The following is a 22,850-nucleotide window of genomic DNA, read 5'->3' as shown; positions in this document are numbered from 1 at the left end:
CTGTGATGTCAGCCTAGCTCATAGCAACCTCAAACTCCTGGGCTCAAGCGATCCTCCTGCCTCAGCCTCCTGAGAGGCTAGGACTATAGGCATGTACCGCCACACCCAGCTAATATTTTCTATTTTCAGTTGTATGGCTAATTTCTTTCTATTTTTAGTAGAGACAGGGTCTCACTCTTACTGAGGCTAGTCTCGCTGACCTCAAGCAATCCTCCTGCTTTGGCCTCCAAGAGGGCTAGGATTACAGGTGTGAGCACCACATCCAGCCTATTTCACCTGTATTTTAGAAAGGTATTTTTTGATAAGTATAGAATTCTAACTTATTTTCTTTCAACACAGTGAGGCTACCATTCCACTGTTTTCTGGCTTTCACTGTTGCTGTTGTGAAGTCAACAATGACTCTTTTGAAGGGAAGCTTTGTCCTTCCCTTTGGTTGCTTTTAAGATTTTTTTCCCTTTGGTTTTGGCTTTTGAAGTTTTACTACTGAAGTGTCTAGATGTGGATTTCTTTTTTTTTTTTTTATTCATTGGTATTTGTTGGGATTTTAAACCTATAAATTGATACCTTTCATCATTTCAGCATTAACTCTTTAAACATTATTTCTTCTCATCCTCTTTCTATTCTCCTCCTGAGGCTCCAATAAAATTAAATACATAATAGGCTTTTTCACTGTATCTACTGTGTCTCTAACCCTTTCCTGTATTTTATCTTTTTGTCTTACCATACCTCATTTTGAATAGTTTCTTTTGACTTATTCCAGGTCATTATTTCTCTCTTTAGTTATGTCTGATCTGCTGTAAAACCATTCACTGTATTTCTAGTATTTTCATTTGGTTTTTTAAAAAAAATCAAATTATCTGCCAATATTCTCAACCTTGCCTTTTATCTCCTTGATTATAGTTAAGTATAACTATTTTAAAGGCTATTTCTGATAATGCCAATATCTGGAGCCCCTGTGTCTGCTTCTCAGGTCTAGTGTTTCTGTAGGTATTTCCTATGTATCTGTTTATTTTTTTATTGTATGCCTAATTTCATATTTATAAAATTATTCATAGAAATAATTTAAGGTTTAGGATAATGTTTTCTCCTCCCAGGAATGATTTGTTTGCTCCTGCCTAGAATCTGTGAGCATCAGCACTCTGGGATTACTAGAGTATCCTAGGACTACCTCAATCTAATTTATGGGATTGAGATGAATGAAAAATGAGCTACAGTCACTAAAAGAGCCTACAAAAGCTTCCTCCTTATTGTACAATGGTAACCTTTAAAAGTTACAAACCAAAGCAAGAGTGTTTCGCCTACTTTAGTGATCCCTGAACGTCAATCTCCATGGCTTTTGGTCCTTCTAGATTAGCAAGTATGGCTTACCTTCAGGGGCTCTCAGATATACCTTCCTTAATCAGCATAAATCCCCAGAGGAAACAGCATTCCTAAATACTAGGCTCATCTTCCTTGGATTCCTCTTCTTTTGATACTTACCTGTCCATTTCTTGCTATTTTATTAACTCTCTAGTGTCTTTAGGAAGATTATATTATGTTTCATCTAATAACTCTAACTTTTCCTAAGGGGGAGAGTGGTCTAATTGCCTAGTAGGCCATAATTAGAAACAAAAGTAAATATTTAATTATTGCTGACGACAGGTATTGGGTGAATGATACATAAAGGGTCTGTGGAAGCCTTTTAAAATGGATAAAATTGAGATCTGAATCATTCACATTGACTAAAGGGATAATTGTTGGAATAAGAACTTGAGGGAAAGCACCCTACATTCATGTAAATTGCTCTTACTAGGCTACTTACCTATGTTTGCTTAGGAGGTAAATGTATACTAATTAAATTTATTCAAATCTATTCCCCTTTTGTTTGGGCAACAAGCATTTATTAAGCAACTATGTGCTACACTCTATTCCAGAAATTTTGTGACTTGATACTAAGTGAGAAGAGATGCAGACAGCTTGGTTATGAAGGAAAGAGAGAGGGAGAGGTTGAAAACACAGGGAACACCAAAAATACACTGGAATAATAAACTAGAAGGAGGGAAAGGGAACATAGTGGAGGGACTAGCCCTGACTAGGAAAATGCCATCTCTTCTTTGAGCTTGAAGGAAATAATGTAAAAGTAGGTACAGATACAGTTAAATTCACAGAGTTTAGGAATCAGAAAGCTCCTGTTAGCTTCGATTTTCTAGAATAAGTAGGAGGCAAGATTAAGGGTGGGATGGGGAGCTTGATGTGAAGTCTTAGAATAACTATTGTGGGGGTATGAAGAAGGAAATATAATTAGAAAGAAGCAGTGGCCCATTCCACACTATTATATGATTTTTCTCTAGCAATATTTAGTATTCTGGATATAGAATAAAGGGCTAGATTAATCTAAGATTAGGAGTTTACAGAGTACATATTGTAGAAAGACAAAAGGGCAAAGTATAATAGTCAGAAGAGAATGGCAATATGGTCTAAATTGGATAGAGAAGGAAGCAATACAAGAGGAAGGCAAAAGTTAAGAGAAAGATGTCAGTAGCCTCAAGGTCTTGATGAGATCAAAGGTAAGTGAATAAAAGAGCTAGAAAGAAAAGAACAGAAATTGCGGCCAAAATTAACATACTAATTTATATTAGAAGTGGGACAGTTCTAGGAAAGAAAGCTCCAAATGGCCATTGAAGTGGTTTGCTGTAGTACAACATAAATCATCGGAGTTACAATTGCGAAGTTAGAGTATTAAAGGCTAGGTCACTGTTTATCAATTTTTTTTTTTTAATTGCCCCTCCAAGTAGTCCTTTTTAGACATTTTCTTCCTGATTGTTCCTCCTCCCCAAAGAAGGGTTAATAGCACAAAAACACTACATATGTTTATGTACTGTAATTATCTAAGGTGTTTTTTACTCTCTGAGAACCAATTTTCACCCCTGTGGAGCAACATGCTCTCTGTTGAAAATTTGTGGGCTAGTTTGTGGATGGGTGCTCCACATGAATGCTGACATAACTCTGACTGGCAATTCTTATCATAAGGTTCCTTTCTACACAACATAAATTTGTACTCAGGTTTCACTGAAATATTAGTAAAATTTAATATTCCATTTTATTTTATTTTTCATTTATTAAACTGTTTCTGGTTTAACAGATGGTGTTATGGGCTAAATTGTGTCCCCTCCCCAATTCATATATTGAAGCCCTAACTTCCAGTATCTCAGAATGTGACTGTATGGGGCCTTTATTATTTTTTCTATTTTTTATTCCCTGACAACTATGTAGAGCAGTGTATAGGCAGGGACGTTACAGGGGTTGTCAAGTTCCCATTTGATTTTATGATTTCAAGGAACCTGCCATCTTATAAAGATTCTTTGGAACTTAATCTACTATTGAAATATAATGTATTAATAGCTTGCCAACAAATATGGCATTTCATTGTAATGACAGTTTATAAGAGTTTAAATGCTGTTGAACAAGCATTGTGTTTCATGGGTTTTAATTATGGATACAATAGTTAGGTACAAGAATATTTAAGAATAATGAAAAGCTCTATTTATTAATACATTGTATTTGATCTGTGTTTTCCTATTCATAAGCAAATAGTGACTAGATTATTTACTACTGCTGTTTTGCAACTTGTCACTTGGGGGCAGCAAGCATGTTTTGTGAATCACAGAAATAGAACATTTAACTAGTAGGACAGAGAGGGTATTAAAGATCTCACAACGTAACAAGAAGGAAAAAAGTAACACTATGTTCAAGTCTAATATGTGCATTAATCTGTAGTTCAAGAAAACATTTACAAAACATAGATTTTTGTAAGCAGTAATTATTTCTCCAACATGTTTCCATTTCTATTTTATTTTAATTGTGGTTTTTAGAAGTAACTACTTAGAAATGAAGTCAACAGAAGGCAGCATGATAACTGAGTATAAAGAAAACAGCCTACAGGGTCAGACAAGTCTGTGTTCAATTACTGGTCCTACAATTCACTAGATGTAATGCTTGGGCAGATTACTTACCTTCTCTGAGGCTCAGTTTCCTCATCTATAAAATGGGAGTATATATTTATAGGGCTGAGATTAAATATATGACTATATGTATTTTTGTTACTAGATGTAAAATACCTGACATATAATTAGGCTTAGGAAAAGATAGTTAATAGGAATCACCAAGCAAAAGGCATGAGCATTTCGTGGAAAGAATGCTTCACCTTTTTAGTAATCAAGGAAATGCAAAGTCCACAATGGTACTACCATTTTGTACCCAGTTGACTGGCAAGAGATACACCAAGGTTGGTCTCTAGGTTCAAGGTATAATTGGAAAAATACATGCAGTGGGCTGATGGCATGGCTATCATTTATTTGATATGTTCAGTTCACTCAGAGCCTTCTATGTTACATGTGCCTTATATCAAAGGAAAATAAAAACTGAATAAAACTGAATGCCTAGCCTCAAAAGATATTATAGTCTAGGAGTGGGGAAAAGACATTGTATAATAATTATAATAAAAGATAGCTTGGGATAAATGAAATGAGAGGCATAATTTGTTACAGGAATTCAGAAGAGAGAGACAGCAAAGTCAGCTGAAGGGGATCGGTCAAAGGTTCATGAAAGATAGCATATTTAAGGAAACCATGAAATATGACAGGAGAGATCAACAGGGAGAACTTTCCCAGTTGAAGTAATGATGTGAAGTAAGGAACAAAGTAGTGGAAAACTCAGGACATTGGTGGGAACAGAGAATATAATTCGGCTTATTTAGAACACACATTACATACACAGGAGAGCTGAGAGTTATTTGGAAAGGACAGACAGCAAGCAGTTATGAATACCTAGGCTAAGGAGTTTGGACTTTAATCGAAGATTTAAAAAAAGGTGTGTGTCAATGAGAGAGAGAGAGAGAGTGAGTGAGCGAGAACAAAAACATACATAGAGAGACAGAGAGAGAGACAGAGAGAGAGAGATATCACAGATAGATGCAAGCCATTTCCAGAGCTGTGATAAGACTGATATGGTTGATTAGTTCCATTCACATAGTGACTAGTATGAGCCAGGCATGGGAATAGATGCTGGAAACTCTGGGCAAGCAATCATAGGACATAAACAGTTTACTTTCTTCTCTACTAGACATTTTTGGGAAGCTAAGAAAGCTTAAATAACATTCTTGTACTTTCATTTTCCCACACATAAATTGGTCCATGACCACTGATTTAACAACAGAAAGAAAATGTCTATGTTTAATAGCAGCCATATGAAAATATGAGAAGCAACTCTCAGCTTTCTTCTGATATAAGAAAACAGAAAAAGTTTCTAACATATCTCAGGTATTTTAAATATTTATTATTTCAAGGGAGTGCCAGGTTGGATCTGTGGTGGTATCACATATGTAATAATTAGTGTAATATGTAATAATAAGTGATGATAAATCCTTTATACTTCCTAAAGAGACACTATGGATTTCCAAGATACTTGAAATAGCATTGACAATAAAAATTAGTTCTAGATACTAATATTTGATAAATGAGCCTTGGTTGATAAAGAATAGACCCATACTACCCAAAGCAATCTACAGATTCAATGCAATCCCTATGAAAATATCAGTGACATTCTTCATAAAAATAGAAAAAATAATCTGAAAATTCATATGGAACCACAGAAGCCCCCAAATAGCAATGTAATCCTTAGCAAAAAGAACAAAGCTGGAGACATTGCACTGATTGACTTCAAAATATACTACAAAGCTATAGTAACCCAAACAGCATGTTACTGGCATAAAAACAGACACATAGATCAATGGAACGAACAGAGCACTCAGAAATGAATCCGTGCATTTATAGCCAAATGAATTTCAACAAAGGTATCAAAAGCATACACTGGGGGAATGGACAGTCTCTTCAATAAATGGTGATAAGAGAAATGGATATGTAGATGTATGATATTAGACTCCCTATCTCCATATACAAAAATCAACTCAAAAGGAATTAAAGACTTAAAGCAAGGACCTGAAACTAAAACTAGTGGAAGAAAATATAGGGGAAACAGTTCAGGACACTGGTCTGGGAAAAGATTTTTTGGGTAATACCTCAAAAGCACAGGCAATAAAAGCAAAAATAGACAAATGAAATTATATCAAACTAAAAAGCTCTTGCACAGCAAAGGAAACAATCAGTAGAGAACCTACAAAATGGGAGAAAATGTCTGTGAACTGTTTATACAACAAGTGATTAATACCCAGAATATATAAGGAACTCAAACAACAACAGCAATAAAACAAATTATTCAATTTAAAAATGGGCAAATAAGCACAATTCACAATTGCAAAGATGTGGAAATAACCTAAGTGCCCATCAATACATGAGTGGATTAATAAAATGTGGTGTATGTATTCCATGGAATACTACTCAACTATTAAAAACAGTGGTGATCTAGCACCTCTTATATTATCCAGAATAGAGCTTGAGCCTGAGATGTGAGGTATCACAAGAATAGAGAAACAAGCACCACATGTACTTGACATCAAATTGGTACTAACAACACTAAAAGTGCTCATGTGGTAGTACTCGTGTTTCCCCAAAAATAAGACAGGGTCTTATATTTATTTTTCCTCAAGAAGACACCCTAGAGCTTATTTTCAGGGGGTGTGTTATTTTCCCTTCAAAGCTTCAGCTTGCAGCACGCACAGGATGGCCTGGACCCGAAAGGGTGAGCCGACCTTGTTGGTGGGGCTGCCTGCACCTTCTGGTCACCTCTGGGATAGTAGCTGTCATGGTGGGGCAGATGAGAAGGGCTGCTCGTTTTCTTTACCACTCTACGATGAAATGCATGGGTTGTGCAGATAGGCTGCGTAGCCACACCCATCAGTAGGTCTTATTTTGGGGGTAGGGCTTATATTGCGCAAATGCTTAGAAATCCTGCTAGGGCTTATTTTATGGGTAGGTCTTATTTTCGGGAAACACAGTAATATCCATTGGGCAATGATCAGGTGTGGGGGAGGTAAACTCACAACTAATGGAGACAGAGTGCACTGTATGGGGAAGGGTACGCTTCTAGCCCTGGCTTGGGCGAGGCAAAGGCATTACCTGTAGCCAAAATGTTTGTACCCCCATAATATTCTGAAATTAAAAAAAAAATGAGCAAATGATCTGAATAGATATTTCTCAAAAAAAGACATATAAATGGTTAACAGGTACATGAAAAAATCCTCAACATCACTAATCATCAGGGGAAACGCATATCAAAACCACAATGAGATGCCATCTGACTCCAGTTAAAATAGCTATAATCAAAAAGACTAAATAAGAAATGCTGGTAAGGATGTGAAGAAAGGGGAACTCCTATATGCTGTTGGTGGGAATGTAAATTATTACAGCCATTGTGGAAAACAGTATGGAAGTTTCTCAAAAAACTAAAAATAGAAATACCATATGATCCAGAAATCCCACTAGTGGGTATGTATCCAAAGGAAAGGAAATCAGTATGTCGAAGAGATATTTACACTCCCATGTTTATTGCAGCATTATTCACAACAGCCAAGATATGTTATCAACCTTAGTGTCCATCAACAAATGAATGGATAAACAAAACATGGTATAGATACACAATGGAATACTACACAGCCACAAAAAGAATGAAATCCTGCTATCTCTGTTGCAACATGGATGGAACTAGAGGTCATTATGTTAAGTGAAAGACAAATATCACATGTTCTCACTTATGTGGTAGCTAAAAAAAGGTGAACACATAGGAACTGATCCCATAGAGGTAGAGAGTAGAATAGTGGTTACCAGAGGCTGGGAAGGATTGGAGGGCGGAAGTGATAGGGAGAGATTAGTTAATGCATTCAAAATTATAGTTAGATAGGAAGAATAAGATTTAGTATTCAAAAGCACAATATAGTGACTATAATTAACAATAATTGTTGGTATATTTCAAAATAGCTAGAAGAAAGGATTTTGAATGTTCCTAACACAAATAAATGATAAATGTGTGAGGTTATGGATATGTCAATTACCCTGATTTGGACATTATAAACATATACATTACACATGTATACATGTATCAAAATATCACATTTATCACATAAATGTGTACATTATGTACTAATTAAAAAAAAGACCAAGAGTATAAAGTGATCAGGTATCTAATTTTCACCACTTTTCCATGAAGTAAATAACAACAAAACACCTATCCTTTCAACATACTTAGAAATAGTTCAGAGTTTAGTTTGATTAGTTTATCAGTTCTCTAAGAATTCAAAAAAATAAAAAGTATGAGACATTCCTCATCCAACTATTAAATTAATTACATAGCACATAAAAAGCCCAGCCAACATAGCTGAAAAAGTTATTCTACAGCTAACCACTCTTCTCCTTTGCCATCTTATCCCATACCTTACTGGAGTATATTTTTCTGAATTTAATGGTTTATATGACTCTCTTAACAGCTTATGAGCTCCATGAGGGCAGAACCCATGTCATATCTACTTCTCTATCTTTAGCACCAAGAATACTACCCAATATATAACTAGCACACATGTGCATGAGCACATAAAGGATAAATGAGGTCTGGGTACAGTGGCTCATGCTGGTAATCCTAGCATTCTGGGAGTCTGAGGCGGAGGATCGCTTGAGGTCAGGAATTTGAGAACAGCCTAAGCAAGAGTGAGACCCTGTCTCTACTTAAGATAAAAAAAGTTAGCTGGGCGACTAAAAATAGAAAAAAATTAGCTGGGTGTGGTGGTGCATGCCTGTAGTCCCAGCTACTTGGGAGGCTGAGGCAGGAGGATCCCTTTAGCCCAGGAGTTTGAGGTTGCTGTGAGCTAGGCTGATACCATGGCACTCTTTCCAGGGCAAGAGAGTAAAACTGTCTCAAAAAAAAAAAAAAGGATAAATGAGTACTTAAAAAGAACTGGCCTTAGAAAGAATATGAGAGAAAAGAGAACCACTTTGACAACTAAAACTTTATTAGTTGTTTTACCTCATGAAAATTTATTTGAAGAGGACTTCTTACCTGGCGTGTCATTACAAAATATGCATACATTGCCATGGCACTTCCGTAAGTGATGAAGTAGGTGACTGGCTCCATGATGTCCCAGGAATATTCCCACCAGGTAAGCCGAGCCAAAATGCCAAACTGTGTGGCCATGTAGGCAAGGCCACCCCATAGCACCAAAGTGGTCCTCTTCTCGGCTTTTCTGCTAATCTCAATTCGTACCTATTAGGCACACAAGATTAATTGTAAGGCATTTTGACATAGAAACAATTTAAAACTCTTAAATTATTCTGTGTTCACTAAAGAAGCAGGGCTCATAATCAAGACAAAAGTCTCAATTCTAGTAAATATAGTTGTCTTCCTAAGTATTATAGCATCTAATCTGTAATTCTGACTGGATAAAATATCTAGAAGAATAACTATTTTTTAGGGTGTTTATTTTATGTTTCACCCTAGAAGTGGCTGAAAATATGGTGAAAACATGGGAGTGAATAACTTAGTTTCAACAGCTTTTCATCTAACCATAAGATTACCTTCTTTGAAAGAAGGAAATGACATATCAAATGACATACCAATATTTTCTCACTGTTGTGTACAAGATTTAATCTATTATTAGTTTTTAACTCAAATGGTATACTAGAGGCAGAACATGAACTCTGGATTCAGAAGAGCTGAGTTCAGGGCCCTAATCTGCAAATCACCATTAACTTCATTACAGAGTTGTTCTGAGGATTAAATAAGAGAATATAAGTAAACACTTAGCACAATTCATAGCCCATAGTAAATACTTGATAAATGATAACTATTTTTATAAAATCAGAAAATGCACAATACTGAGAGTATTTGTTCCTCTCTTTAATCCTTACAATCTATTTCTTAAAATGGAAACAACTACATCACCATAAAAAAGGTGACAAATGTCCATTGTAGACATTCAGAAAAGTGTAAAGAAGAAAAATCATAATCCTACTACTCTATTAGAATTTTGGAATATATTACTTCTAATTTTTTTGTGTATGTATATATATATATATAGCTTTATGCATAACACATTTAAAAATTGGATCACTGTATTTTATATATGTACAATGTATATACAATGTATAAAATTATATGCACAATCTTATAATTTACTTTTCAAAATACATATTTTCTATAGCAAATTAGATCTACATGATCATTTTTAATAGCTGTAAAATATTCCATGGACAGTCATCCCTCAGTATCTGTGGGGTATTGGTTCTAAGACCCTCACAGATATCAAAATCTGTGGATGCTCAAGTCCCCTATATAAAATGGTATAGTATTTGCATATACCTATGCATATCCTCTCATATAATTTAAATCATCTCTAGATTACATATAATACAATGTAAATGCTATGTAAATAGTTGTTATATTATATCGGTTTTTAAATTTGTATTATTTTTTATTGTTGTATTTTTTTTTAATTGTTTTTTCCCCCAAATGTTTTTCATCCCAGGTTGGTTGAATATGTGGTTGTGGAACCCATGGATATAGAGGGCTGAACTCACATTCATCCTTACCTTGGCTAAAATCATTATCTACTATACTTAAGAACCTTTCCTGATCAGCAATTATTCTAATCGTTATTTTAAAGGTGGTAAATCTGGTTAAGGGAATATATTTATTTATTTATTTTCGAAAGACACAGGTTTATTATTAGGCATTTGGCAATGCATAAAAATTAATCTCATTATTGCTTTCATCCCCCAATGGAAACAGTATTATCATTAGTTTTTCCTTCCCAGGGCAATATATTTAAACCTCAAAGCTCTAAACTATTCCTTGTAAAGTCCTTTCTTAGCTTTGATTGGAACTTCAGGTACAGTTCCATAAACTAGTGGACTAATTTGATTGACATGACTCAGTTGCATAACACTTAGAAGAAAAAACACAAACATGTATGCTCTGGAAAAAATATAGGTGATGAGAAAAATCTGAGATTTGAATTTTCACCTTTTCCAGGGGAGCCAGTTGTTCTTTGAGATCCTCTAATCTTTCAATAAGTTCCCTTTCCTTGTTTAACTGGTGCTGCTCAATGCACAGTGTGGTGTACAGCTGCTGGACCAGTGTCTTTACGTCATTCAGCGTTGCTGCATTTTCGTGGCTTAAGAGGTCTGAAAAAAAGGGGTTACGTTTTTTTAAAAAAGTATGCCTTAAATGAAGACTTGCTTTCCTGAGATTATTAGACAATAAGAACAAGGCAGATTCTTCCACTATCCGTATCCTACCTCCAGTGTTAAGCTGAGAGAAAGTGATAGTTTTAAAAAAGGAAGTGTTCACAAATCTAGAACATAAATTCATACTTGGGTAGCTGGAAAATTTTGAAACCCATATTCACCACTATATTCCTGGAAATCTAAATGCTATAAATGAGGCTATGATCAAGGTAAATACTAAGAAAAAGAATACAAATAATAATAATCTTCATCAGACAAAGACAAAAAATTTAACCAAATGTTAATAACTAGTAGGGAGGTTTAGAATCAATTTGATTATCTTGTTAATTAAAATGCTGATCTATAATTTATCTGTGGTCCTGCCATTTTATTAATAATTTATTTTTTTATCTTTATAAACTCCTGAGGGAAAAATATGCAGTTATTTCAAACTTGCAAACACAAAGGTATAAATAAAAATACCATCACCTTAATAATCTTAACTCTCATACTTATTGACCCTAGCATACCAACTTTTTTTATTCATTCCTGTTGAGGAAAGACAGAAAATAACTATGAAGGCCTCCAAATCATGCTTTACAGGGTATAAAGTTATGAGAATGATTGAAAAGGTAAAAGATTAAATTCTTTGATTCAATATCCTGTACTGTGAGTACCATGTATTTCCAGAAATCTAAAAATTATGTTTTCAGACTCTAATAAAAATTCTGCTGATCTCAGCTGTCTAAGAATTTTTTTAAAAAAGCACCACAAGTAAAGCTTTTGTTTTAGAATCTTACTTGCTTTAAACGTGACACTTTGTTACATATAGCATAAGGCCAGACCTCTTCTAAATCAAAATGAGCCACAGTTAGAATTAATCAAATATTTCAAATATTCTTCAAGGATGTCCTTTAGTATAGTTATCACAGAAACTCAATTAATGAAAAAAATCAAAGGGAAGCAAATTGGATTAGAGAAGAACACATACACTAAAATGGGATATAGCACCTAGCACAGTATTTTGCATGCTTTAGTAAATGTGTGTGGGATTAATGGAAACAGATAAAAGCAAGAGCACTTTGAGTTCCAGAAGTTATCTATGTCAACTGTGTCATACCAAAGTTGCAGCTCACGTGTGTGCACAAAGCTTTAAACTTTCCAAAGTTACCAAAGAGGAAACTGCACTCTAGAAGGCTGAAGTAACTTGTCCAAAATGTCAGAGTAAGGGATAGAGTTCCTGTCTCCTGTTCTCCAGGCCTGAAGCTACATTATAATGCTATACTAATATTAATATTTCTCCTACAGGCTCAGTCCTCTTTCAAAAAGATAATTCCTTAAGTATGTATAAATTACCTAAGGTTAACAAAGCCCTCTCATATATATTAATATTATCCCATGTTATTCTCAAGATGACAGCATGAGGAAGCTTGGTGCCCACAATTTATAAACAAGGAATTTGAGTCCCAGAGAGATAAGATTGACAAACATTTCTGTACTAGGTACTGATGTAGCCACTATAAAAGGAAAAAAAAAAAATCAAATAATAGATAATTCCTCTCCCTAATGAGGTCTAGTAATGATATTCACAAAGTCACAGAGCTAGTAAGGAGCAGAAAAGGGTCTCGCTGGTGGTGCAATGACTTTTCTGTTCTGTGCCCTTTCTTTTTCCATTTCAACATTCAATATTGTGATTATACTGCATTTGCTTAGAAATCCAAGGAAGTAGGGAAGGAAAGGAGGGAAGGAAGAAAGGAAGGGAGAAATCAGTCTGAACAGAAACTCTCTTCTTTTCCTAATGAAGCATGGGCATGTTCAAAATGACCAAATATGAGTAGACTACTACAACCTGAGGATCTATATAATTTGAAATCAGGTTTGGTGATTGTTTTACCAAAAAAAGTAAGTTTCTATTAGAACATCATTCGCTAGAGATATCTGTTTAAAAATTAACATTCATATAGTGGGTTCTGCTGTATATTACTAGAAAATTCGCTTTTATATCAATCCTTTCTTTTATGGATTTTGGGTTTTATGTCATAGTTAGAAATGTCTTTCTCACTCCAAGGTTATAAGAATACTTTTCTATTGATTCTTTCAGTATTTTAATATTTTTTTCTTTTTTAATATTTAAGTTTTTGATCCACATAGCCTTTGACACAGCACTTCTAGGTATCTTCCCTACATATACACACATATACTTCCTAAGTGACATGCATTCAAAATTATTTGATGCTGCACATAGACTATCGCAAAAGATGAAAACAATACAAAAGCCCATCAATAAATCTAAAAAATAAGCACTTAAGTGAATAGTGATATACAGCACATTGTATAATGTACAATATAAAAGTTGTATAAAATAATGAGGAATTCTTTACTAGTTCTTTACTAGTATTCTTTACTAGTATGCTAATATCTTCACAATATACTATTAGGTGAAAAAAAGTTTGTTTAATGGTTTTATACCTTGTCAATCTACTAAACTGAAGTTATATTTCCCAGAATATTTTTCCCTGTATTGTTCTGAATTATAGTTAGACAAAAGAAAAATTCAAAATCAGATTTTGGAAGGTGGAAAGTGAAGCAGAAGGCTTTATGCTCTGAAGGTGATTGTGGTTAATAGTGACACAGATGGACAGGCATGGTGGCTCACATCTGTAATCCTACTACTCTGGGAGGCTGAGGCGGGAGGATTGCTTGAGCTCAGGAGTTTGAGACTAGCCTGTAAAACAGTGAGATCTCCACTTCTACTAAAAATTGAAAAATTAGCTGGGCATTGTGGCATGGACTTGTAATCCCAGCTACTTGGGAGGCTGAGTCAAGAGGATGGCCTGAACCCAGGAGTTTGAGGTTGCAGGGAGCTATGATGATGCCACTGCACTCTACCCCAGGGAGACACAGCAAGACCCTGTCTTCAAAAAAAAAAAAAAAGAAGAAGAAGAAAAGAAAAAAGAAAAACAAAATAGTGACACAGATGCAGAGGTGCCTGCTCTCCTCTGCTCTGAGTATGGCTCTTTTTCTCAGCAGCTACTTCCATTGATTAACGGCAAATCTAGGCCCACAACAGGATGCAGCCTTCTAAAGCTGTATTGTCCAGTATGGTAGCCACTGGCCACATGTTGCTATTTATTTATCTTTAACTAACTTGCTAATTCTTTTAAATTGACAAATAAAAATTGTACATATTATGTACAACACGTTGTTTTCAAATATGTATGTACTGTGGAATGCATAAATCAAGCTAATTAACATATGCCTTCCCTCACTTATATTTTTGTGGTGAAAACACTTAAAATCTACTCTCTCAGCAATTTTCAAGAACATATTCAATACACTGTTATTGGCTATAGTCACCATGTCGTCCAATCGATCTCTTGAACTTATTCTTCCTATCTAACTGAAATTTTGTATCCTTTGACCAACATTTCTGCAACTCCCCCCACATAGTGCTATAATAATTTAAGTTAATTAAAATTAAATGCACTATATGGGGGAGGGACATGCTTATAGCCCTGGCTTAGGTGGGGCAAACAACATTACATGCAACAAAAATGTTTATACCCCCATAAGATCCTGAATAAATAAATTTAAAAAAATATTCAAGTCTTTTAGTCATTTCAAGTGCTCAATAGCCACAGGTGATTAATGGTTACCATGTTGGCTAGTGCAGAAATAAAAAATTTTCCACATCACAGAAAGTTCTATTTGACACCACTGTTCTCAGATTTCTCTGCCAATCCTCAATCACAGTCCTCCCCTAACAATTTGATGTTCCTGTATTTCTAGGCTCCCTGGAAAGCTTTGATTTGTCCACCTGTGCCACTGCTTCAAAATTAGTGAACCTCCAAGCTTTCTTTATTCCATAATATTCATATGGTTCTGTTTTCCCAAATGAACCCTGATTGATACAAATAGTATGTATGCTATGCTATTTGAACAAAAAGAAAAAAATATGCATTCATATTTACTTATGAATGTGTAGACTATCCTGGTAGGGGACAGTGCTTGCCGATGCAGAGGAGAAAAGGATAGCTGGGGAATAGGGACGAGGAGACTACTTTTCCCCACACATTCTTTTAGACTTTGGGAGTTAAACCTTGTGAATGTATTACCCAGTCTAAACAAATAAAAAAAAAAAAATTTACAACTACAATACCTCATAACAGCAATGAAAAGACTATAAAATGATAAATCACAGGAGACCTCACAGATGTCCAATTCTAGACCTGGCTGAACGTACAGTTGTTATTTTTCTAATTACACATCAGAAAAGCCCTGGCAAACTCAAGAGACTAAGATTTATGTTGTCAGGTTTTCTTACAGGAAAAATATGGTTCCAAGGTATTATCATGGTCAAGGAAAACAATAATCCTAAAGCTTTGACCCTGAAAAATCTGCCCACATGTTTGGAGATGAAGTTATAGGAGGTGGGAAAATAAATCTGCTAAGGGCTTAACGACACCACTTTGGGATGATTAGCGTATGTGTCACTAAAAATGCAAGTTGATGTTTATTAATGATTCTGCACATGCCATCATTTTCAAGATAATTAAGGTACAGACAGGCAGGGGAGATGTGTTAACACAATATGTACTGAAAATTCTTTTCAACTACAAAAATAGTTTGGAAAGGATTTGGGCTATGTGGGTCTCTAATAAGGCATCATTATTGTGGGTGTTTGCTTTGGTAGTTCAATCTCTCCTCTCAAATAATTTACATCACTAAGAGAGAAGCAAGGTATCCAATATTCTTTGGATGGATAAATGGGGAAAAGGGCTTAGTGGTGCCAATCAAAATGATTCTCCTTGGTACAAAAACTTATAACCACCAGTGAAATAGGGCATATTCCCTTCCTCTCCAAGACAGAAAAAGGCAGTTAATTACTACTCCGACATAAAAGGCTTGTGTTCTTTTCCATATTCTTCCTCCTATTCTGCATTTAAATTATAAAATCACCTAATTGTGAAAATAGTTACACCTTTCATTCTGCAGTGGTCAGAAAGGAACCTGGCTATAAACAGCTATGGTAACCAAAAGAATTTGATGGAGCTTGCAACTAGCCTTACCATTACGACATGTCCCCTTGTTCCATTTCAGTTTTTCCTATCCATCCGACTTTGAGTTTAGGTGCAAAGGTTGTCAACAATTAAGGATCCACAATACCTATGGACTGCTAATTCCACATAAACATGAAAAGTGGCTATATTGGATTCTAACTGAATGAGCCCTCTATTCGCAGTGTCTGATGAAACTATGTGAAAATTAGAGTTTGTTGGTGCACAATATTCACAGAACATTTTAAAGTTCCAAAGTGCTATCCATAGACAGAGAAAAGAATAAGTGGATAAAGAAATGAAAATTAAAGGGGATGAGGAATAGAAAAAATTTGTGTCAAAAATTAAAAACTGTCCTAAAAAAGTTTTCCTTCACGAACTATTTTAACTCGTATTAGATAAAGCAGATTTGTTCCATCTGCCCCACATATATATAAAAGCCTGGTGTTATTCCTTATCATCTAACACTTCCAACGTAGTGCCTTCTACTTCTTTCCTCCATTTAGTCTTTTCTCTAAAGAGTTACAATGTAGTGCAGAGAACATGCTTATTCATCTAGATGAAAACAGAAATTAAATACAGAAATTCAAACTGCTCTCTGACTCTAGTCAGTTGAAAAAGTGGTGCTGCCTTGCATGCCAGCAATACCTTCCTCCCTCAAGGAGAGGATGATAATAAGGTGAAAACAAAATTTGAAACTATTTTGCAGGTGCCAGTGGTGGTGGACTAGGTTAGGTAATTCCCAGTCCCGAGGCCTCTGGATGCCATGCTTGAGTCCTGGGGGGACCAGACCAAGACTGAGCTGAGTTTAGGTGCTAGCTGTGATAGAGAGGGGCAGGGTGATCTCCTGGTCTGGAAGAATGCTCAGGCAAGAGATGGGCAGATGCACTGTGAGCCTGCCACAGGATGGGCAGGCCTCTCTTGGTGAGATTAGTAGAGGCAGGCAGCTAGCTGTGGAGCACACAAGCCACTCACATTTCCCTATGTTGGCAGTGACTGTGTTCTCTTTCAGGGGCACAAAAGTGCCCAGATTTCCAGCTCCCACCCTGGCCCAGCTGCAGCAGTGGTGGTGGAGGCAGCTCAACCCACTGTGTACTGGGCTACTAGAATGGCTGTGGGCTGTGGCTGAAATGCTCAGGTGAGGGGGTAGTAGTGGCAGTTATGTCACAGATTTGCATCCAGGTAGGACAGGCTTTTCCCAACAGAGGCAGGCAACTAAAGGCAAGGACTGCTCACCCTTCCCTCCCTCAGTGGAGATGGTAGTTTTTGTTCTTGGGGTACTCAAGAGCGTCCCAATTCCCAGCTTCCTTCCTGGCCCAGCTGCAGCAGAGGTGATGGATAAAGCTCAAACCATTGTGTGCTGGGGTCCCAGAATGCCAAATGCCTGGAGCCTGCCACTGAAACGCTATGGTGGGGTAGGGGTAGTTGTACCAGGGACTTGCCTCCAGGGAGGGTAAGCTCCTCTCAGCAGAAGCAGGCAGCTTGGGAAGAGAACTGCTAACTTTGCCCTACCTCAGCAGAAGTGATAGTTTGTGTCCTTGGGGCACCCAACAGTGTCAGAATTCCCAGCTACCTTTCTGGCCTCCCTATGGCAGAGAAAGCCCTAACCTTTGCATGCTGGGCTCCCAGAATGCCTGGGGGCTGTGGCTGAAATGCTCCAGCAGGGGAGGTGTAGTTGTGCCAGGGACTTGACTCCACGGAGGTATGCTCCTCCCAGAAGAGTCAGGTAGCTCTGGGAGAGGACTGTATTTAATTTTGTATAAATTTGTTTTGTATTTAAATAAATACACAAACACTAAGGTTTATGGTATTGCACTAAATATGATGGGAGATATGCAATGATCACGAGAGATCACACTGCAATATGCAATTTACTGGAGAGAAGAACTGCTTATGCAGAGATGATAAGCATCACATGGCATTTTAAGTGGATACTTGCGACTCTTGACTCACCACAATAGCAACAGGAGGCAGCTATGAAATTATTACAGTAGCATACTAAGTACTACAGTTAATTTCATGCAGTTATGATTTAACATTGCATCTTTACATTTCTTTACGTTTGTTTACATTTCTTCCTGTGAATGGCACTATGTACAGTCTACAAGTGTATGGGTAAGTTTTGATAAATTTTAACTTTTTATAATAGATTTGTATATATTTTATGGTAGTAAATGATAAAAGACTAATATCTACATGTATTTTATGCATTCATAACATGTCTAACTTATTAACTTTTTTTTGCCATTTCTAAGCTATGCGGTTTGTCTTTGAGTTTTTTCAAATTGTCACAAATCTCTAAAACATTTTCCAATTTCTTGAAAAAAATCTGTGTATAAGCGGATCCATGCAATTCAAACTCCTGTTGTTCAAATGTCAAACGTATTTTAAGAATATTTTTCTATTCTTACTATTTGAAGGATACTTTTCTATATCTTTTTCTACACTTTTGCCCAGCTAGCTACTTCTCAATAACCTATTGGCCTCTGAACAACCAAATGCTACCCAGTTAACTCATTTAATTAACTCAATAGAGAATGAATCAATGGGGAATACAAAATAACAGTGCACTCCCCCAGAGCATTTACAAAGAAAAGGAATAAGCAGAATTCAGAGAAGAGATTAATCACTTCCGGTGGTTGAGAGTCAGAGAAAGAAGAAGAGGATCATTAAAGGCTTCATGGAAGAGCTGACACTGACGATTTTGACATGAGGAAATACAAGGTAAGAAGAAAGGAGAAAGACATCTTAGGGAGGGAAAGGTGAACAAATACTGAGATGGCAAAGAATGAGGCATAGTTCAGGAAATCACAAAGGAATATACAGTGAAGAAAAAGTAAGTTACATGCAGGAGGAAAAGAGAAAATTTTAAAAGGTAGATGTGGACCAGATTATGGAGGCATTTAATACATAGGCCTTCGCTCAGAACTTTTTCTATGTTAGACCCAATTTTTAAAAGTTAAAACTTTTTTTATGTTAGACCCAAGATTGAAAAGAAGGAATGTCGTACGAGGCTGGTAGAGGGAGGGATCATAGTGGAAGGAACATTAACAATAGCAGTAACAATGAATATCAAGAACAAAGAGAGAAATGTGGCCAAAAGAGAGATACTCAAAATGCTATTTTAGAGGGCTATTTAGCATTGTACCACGCAGAGCCATACTGGAGCTTGGGATGAAATGAAAAATTAGTAATACTGACTCTGTCTTTATTTTAAATTTTGATATTTTGTTCATTAGGGATTTTTTTGCATTACCTTTGTTTTTTAATAATAGTGCATTAAAACAATATTTATCTGGCCAGACGTAGTGGCTCATGCCTGTAATCCTAGCACTCTGGGAGGCCAAGGTGGGAGGATCACTCAAGGTCAGGAGTTCGAAACCAGCCTGAGCAAGAGTGAGACCCAGTCTCTACTAAAAAAAATAGAAAAAAATTAATTGGCCAACTAAAAAATATATAGAAAAAAATTAGCTGGGCATGGTGGTGCATGCCTGTAGTCCCAGCTACTTTGGAGGCTGAGGCAGAAGGATTGCTTGAGCCCAGGAGTTTGAGGTTGCGGTGAGCTAAGCTGATGCTGTGGTATCTAGCCTGGGCAACAGAATGAGACTGTCTCAAAAAAAACAAAAACAAAAAAACAACAACAACAATATTTATCTTGACTGAATTTTTTGGCATGTTCTTAAAATACGCACCTGGTGAGCACCTCACTTTGCAGACAAAAGCATATATGTCAGAAGTTCCTAAAGATTATTATTGTACAATAATTGATTTTCAGACTGCTGACCTCGAATCATCAGGGAAAAAAGGGGGATTAATACCTGTCACAATGTTTAAAAGAACAGGGAATCTCATAGTTTATTTTAAAATGATTTGTCCTTGTAATGTTATTAAAATAATATGACTTTTAGCCTATATGGAGGGAAAGAGCTTAAGTTATGTAGGACTGCAGTCCCCCATCCCTAGGCGGCAGCTAGTACCGGTCCATGGCCTGTTAAGAACCAGGTGCATATCACCACTTGACCTCCAACTCTCCCACCCCCCAGACCCCCAACGCCATCTGTGGAAAAACTGTCTTCCATGAAACATAGGAACCAGGCCACACAACAGGAGGTGAGCAGTGGGGGAGTGAGCGAAGCTTCATCTGTATTTACAGCTGCTTCCCATTGCTTGCATCACTACCTGAGCTCTGCTCCCCTACTTCCACCGTGGAAAAATTATCTTGCATGAAACTGATCCCTGGTACCAAAAAGGTTGGGGACTGCTGATGTAGGACATTTAATTATGTGAAACAGAGTAACAATGTCAGATAATAAAGCATTCTGGTATCTAGGTCAAATCTATTAATAAGTGGTTTTAGTCAATGTACTTGCCAAGTACCAGGTACTCAATGAGCTCTCTAAATGAAATAGTGCTTATCTGAATGTAAAACTTTCAGTGTTCTTTTAATATTCTCTCTCTCAGGGTTACCTAGGAAAAATAAATTTCTTTTCAAAAGCCCTTTCCACATTTCTGTGACCTTATCAAGGCTACTTATTTTTACCTCTTTTTGGTGGCCGTACATGATATGTTAAGTCATTAATGACCAGCTTAAAGTCATCAAGGAGGAGGAGGTCGATCCCTGTTGAGGCAGCAACTCGAACGCCATCTGTGAAAATATTAAATGAAACTTGTCATATGTCCATAATTATTCAAGAATGATCAGGAAAATGCAATCCTCAAAATAGATTTTAAAAATTGCCACTTCCCTTAAATTTCAGCTAACTTTTTGTCTCATCCCCCAGTTCTATGCTAAAAAAAGTTTAGATTGTCTAAAAAGCTCTTTGTTTTTAGCCCTTAAGTCTGTGAAGATTTAACAACATGTTTTTCCAGATGAATTGTATAAACAAGTAAAATAATTAGTGGTCATAGATCTGTATAGGTGTCAGCTGGAAATCTAGGGTCCCTGAGAGAGCTGTATGGACTTCTTACATTTGTCTATGATAGAAGCTGGTTGAGTGAAAAAACAATATTTTCTAACATATAATACTTTTCAATATAGTCACTGATTAGTTGCTAATAGTTCAGTAGGGACAGATGATAGCGTTGGCAAAGTATACCATGCTGGTCTACTAATTATGTTGCTAGATTAACTGGGAATTAAGTACACTTAAACTATTTAGCATGGCAACGTGGCAACTGTTAACAATTGGTAAATCTAGGAGAAGGGTAAATGGGTACTTACTGGACTAATCTTTCAAGTTTTTTTCAAAGTAAAAGGACACTTAAAATATAGATAAATGAAACATGTTATATCAAATGTGAATTTTAGTGCCTTTTTATATTTTTTTCAAATTATATACTCCTTTATTTTGGTAAACTTTTATGTGAAAGACATGAGAAGATCTAAAAAGAAGTCCTAATATTTCATATTGCCAGAGATAAGGGCTCAATTACTGGAAAAATTTATTCTACACCCAAGGTAATGATAGAAGGTCTTAATGATATAAAATGTGACTGGTTGTTCATCCTCGCCCATGGATTGTATATGAGTTGCTTTTGAATGAGATTTCCTACGAATATACATTTGCCAAAAACTGAACAATTATGTTATGAGAACCACTGGGAAAGAAATTACTTTCTCTCCTGGCAGTTGCTAGTTAAAAAAATATTTTCTAAAGTTAACAGTATAGGATTCTTTTGCAGTGACATGTGTGTGTATGTATGTGTTTAGAAATGGTTTGGGGTTGAAATGAGGAGTGGGAGGGAATTAATAATGAAAGTGACTATACCTGGTGAATAGATGGCAACTCTGTCAATTCCCCGATCCTCTTCTTGTAATTGTCGTAAAAACACACCAACAGAGTCAGAGATAGGTTTGAGTGTGAACTGGCAGCGTTCACGCCGGGATGGTAGCCTAACAGATATCACAGGTAACCCATTTTGATAAACCACTGTCACATCTGAAGGAAAAAGATCCACAAACATATAATTAGATTTCATCGTAGGTTAAAGTCACATTATTACTATTCATACACGGGAGTCTACTATTATTATTAGCATGGTTTAAAATGTTTTCAAAGAAAGTCTGAGAAATATCCTTGTGCTTTGGTTGAAGGTTATTCTGGGAACTGGCTTATGTAAGATCAAATGGATCATATAACTTATTTTTCAGATATGATAAAAGAGTTGAGGAATTATCTTCTGAGAGGGTCAGAAGGTTGAGGCTTTCCTAGGAATATGAGGTAAAGTTCTTGGTATTGGTGTCTACAAAACCTGGTTTCATTTAGTAAGATTTTATTAGGTAGCCAGAGATTGCTGGACCAGACCCCAAGCCTATAGTAGGTGGCTCTTAGAATTCAGAGCTTTCAAGAATCTCTGGGGAATGACATTTTCTTAAACTATACTAATAAGTGAGACTCTTATTCCAGGACAGTCAACTCATATATATACAGTACTAATACTATATTATATCCAAGGTGAGAAGTAAGCATTCTATTATACAGCATGGACATATCATGATATAATAAAAATAAATTCCTTTCATTTTCTTTTCTTTTTTTTTGAGACAGAGTATCATTGTGTCACCCAGGCTAAAGTGTAGTGGTGTCATCATAGCTCACTGCAACCTCCAACTCCTGGGCTCAAGCCATCCTCCTGGCTCAGCCTC

The 22,850-nt window shown here is 36.2% G+C and overlaps 1 protein-coding gene across 1 annotated transcript in view; it reads right to left on the bottom strand.

Annotated features, from left to right (window-relative positions):
• MCU (mitochondrial calcium uniporter) overlaps positions 1–22,850 on the bottom strand; it is a 177,608-nt gene that overhangs the window by 6,454 nt on the left and 148,304 nt on the right. Inside the window, exons 3-6 of the mRNA XM_012762540.3 lie at positions 21,973–22,143; positions 20,745–20,849; positions 10,945–11,105; positions 8,983–9,186 (exon numbers count right to left, since the gene is read on the bottom strand). Coding sequence (XP_012617994.1) covers positions 8,983–9,186; positions 10,945–11,105; positions 20,745–20,849; positions 21,973–22,143 — 641 coding nt within the window. The remainder of the gene's footprint in view (positions 1–8,982; positions 9,187–10,944; positions 11,106–20,744; positions 20,850–21,972; positions 22,144–22,850) is intronic.

This window comes from Microcebus murinus, chromosome 14, assembly GCF_040939455.1.
Source record: "Microcebus murinus isolate Inina chromosome 14, M.murinus_Inina_mat1.0, whole genome shotgun sequence".
In the NCBI taxonomy this organism is placed as follows: Eukaryota; Metazoa; Chordata; class Mammalia; order Primates; family Cheirogaleidae; genus Microcebus; species Microcebus murinus.
Note: the sequence above shows the minus strand (reverse complement) of the source record. Positions and strands in the feature narration are given on the sequence as shown.